The sequence below is a fragment of the Cebus imitator genome, unplaced genomic scaffold (genome assembly GCF_001604975.1).
Source record: "Cebus imitator isolate Cc_AM_T3 unplaced genomic scaffold, Cebus_imitator-1.0 Scaffold485, whole genome shotgun sequence".
In the NCBI taxonomy this organism is placed as follows: Eukaryota; Metazoa; Chordata; class Mammalia; order Primates; family Cebidae; genus Cebus; species Cebus imitator.
In genome coordinates this window covers 1,481,176-1,483,216 of record NW_016107800.1, presented here as the reverse complement: position 1 = coordinate 1,483,216, position 2,041 = coordinate 1,481,176, and the positions used below count along the sequence as shown (strand labels likewise).

The 2,041-nt window shown below is 49.8% G+C and overlaps 1 protein-coding gene across 1 annotated transcript in view; it reads left to right on the top strand.

Annotated features, from left to right (window-relative positions):
• The window catches only part of SLC51B (solute carrier family 51 subunit beta), a 10,078-nt gene that overhangs the window by 4,212 nt on the left and 3,825 nt on the right, over window positions 1-2,041 (top strand). The window contains exon 2 of the mRNA XM_017513048.2: window positions 1,303-1,513. Within this exon, the coding sequence (XP_017368537.1) occupies window positions 1,417-1,513 (97 nt within the window). The 5' untranslated portion in view covers window positions 1,303-1,416. The remainder of the gene's footprint in view (window positions 1-1,302; window positions 1,514-2,041) is intronic.

Genomic DNA, 2,041 nt, shown 5'->3' with positions numbered 1-2,041 from the left:
CCGAGGCGGGCAGATCACAAGGTCAGGAGTTCGAGACCAGCCAGGCCAATATGGTGAAACCCCATCTCTACTAAAAATACAAAGATTAGCTGGGCATGGTGGCATGTGCCTGTAGTCCCAGCTACTCAGGAGGCTGAGACAGAAGACTTGCTTGAACCAGGGAGGTGGAGGTTGCAGTGAGCAGAGATCATGCCACTGTACTCCAGCCTGGGCGAGACAGCAAGACTCCGTCTCAAAAAAAAAAAAAAAAAGTCTAAGAAAGGTATTTTTTTCTCCCTGACTTCTGTCTCTACCTTGACACATGAATGATCATTAACATATGAAAAGGTTAAGTCAGTATTCTATTTGTGTCAAAATATTTTCCTTTGCAATTTGTTGATATGCCTTTTTAGTTTTCTCAGATCATTTAGCTGGAGGAAACTCTGATGTCAAGCTATGTCTTTTGTTGATATTCCGATTTTGTCTGGCTGTTTGCCATCCAGTTGTTTTTGAATGCCCCTGGCTAAGCATCCAAAGGCTATCTGGGGCTGTGATTGTTGGACAGACAACCGACTGTCCAGAGCACTGTCCAAGAAGGGTTGTGACATTCCGTCCAGTCTCAGATGTAAGGGTGCCTGGATTGATGAGTCCTGAGGCAATGTCAGAGTGTGAGGCGACCTGAGAATGCTGCGATCCTTCCTTTACACTTTTTTTCTTGGTGTCCTGTGGCATGTTTTATAATTGATCTGTTCACAATCCTTCTCGTTTTATCTCCATTCCTGCTCTCTTCCTCCTCCTCCCCAAGAGACATCTTAATGTGTTTAATGTGCGTCCTTTAAAAAAATGTATTACTGGGCCAGGCATGGTGGCTCACCTGTAATCCCAGCTCTTTGGGAGGCTGAGATAAGAGGATCACCTGAGGTCAGGAGTTCAAGACCAGCCTGGTCAACATGGCAAAACCCTGTGTCTACTAAAAATATAAATAATTAGCTGGGCATGGTGGCGCGCACCTGTAATCCCAGCTACTCAGGAGGCTGAGGCACAAGAATTTCTTGAACTCAGGAGGTGGAGGTCGTGGTGAGCCAAAATTGCACCATTGCACTCCAGCCTGGGCAACAGACCAAGACTCTCAAAAAACAAACAAACAGAAAAAACAATTTGAGTCACTGAAACTTCTATAGTCTCTGCCCCCCAGGCTCCACGTGCTCCTGGGTCAGGTCGTTTGGGTCCCATAACTTTGGGCCAGAGGAGATCCGAGTTTGGGCACAGAGGGAGACCAAACTCAGGGGGGATATCCGGTCATGCTCTCTGCTTTGTTTCCAGGGGTCTTCAAGGCTTCTCTGCCCAGGGGCCAGAACCAGAAGGCCAGGAGAGCTGCTGGGGCTAAGGGGCCTAAGGACCTCGTTGCCAGCGGCTCAGACCACCAGGGGCAGGGGCATGGAGCACAGTCAGGGGGCTCCTGGAGCCCCAGCCGGTACTGTGGTGCCCCAGGAGCTGCTGGAAGAGATGCTTTGGTTTTTTCGTGTGGAAGATGGTAAGTGGTGAAAGATTAATGGCAGGGGTCGGGTGTGCCCCTCAACACAGAGCAGAGTTTGGTCGAAGCCCTTGACACTGTTGCCCCCTCCAGGTCAGGCAGCAGGACAGGAACTCAGTCTGGGGTGTCTCAGTACCCAGAGGGGTCTGGCTGGACCCCCACATCTCCTTTTCTCCAGGTGTAGTCACTCATTCATGCAGCCCTCCAACCATCACAACATTTATTAAGCTCCTACTGTGTACCAGACACTATTGTCAGCACTGGGGCGACAATAGTGAATAAAACACAAAAATCTCTGCCTTCATGGAACGTACATTCTAGTGGGGATTAAAAATAAACAACTAAGGCCGGGCGCGGTGGCTCACGCCTGTAATCCCAGCACTTTGGGAGGCCGAGGCGGGTGGATCACGAGGTCAAGCGATCGAGACCATCCTGGCCAACATGGTGAAACCCCATCTCTACTAAAAATACAAAAAAATTAGCTGGGCATGGTGGCGCGTGCCTGTAATCCCAGCTACTCGGGAGGCT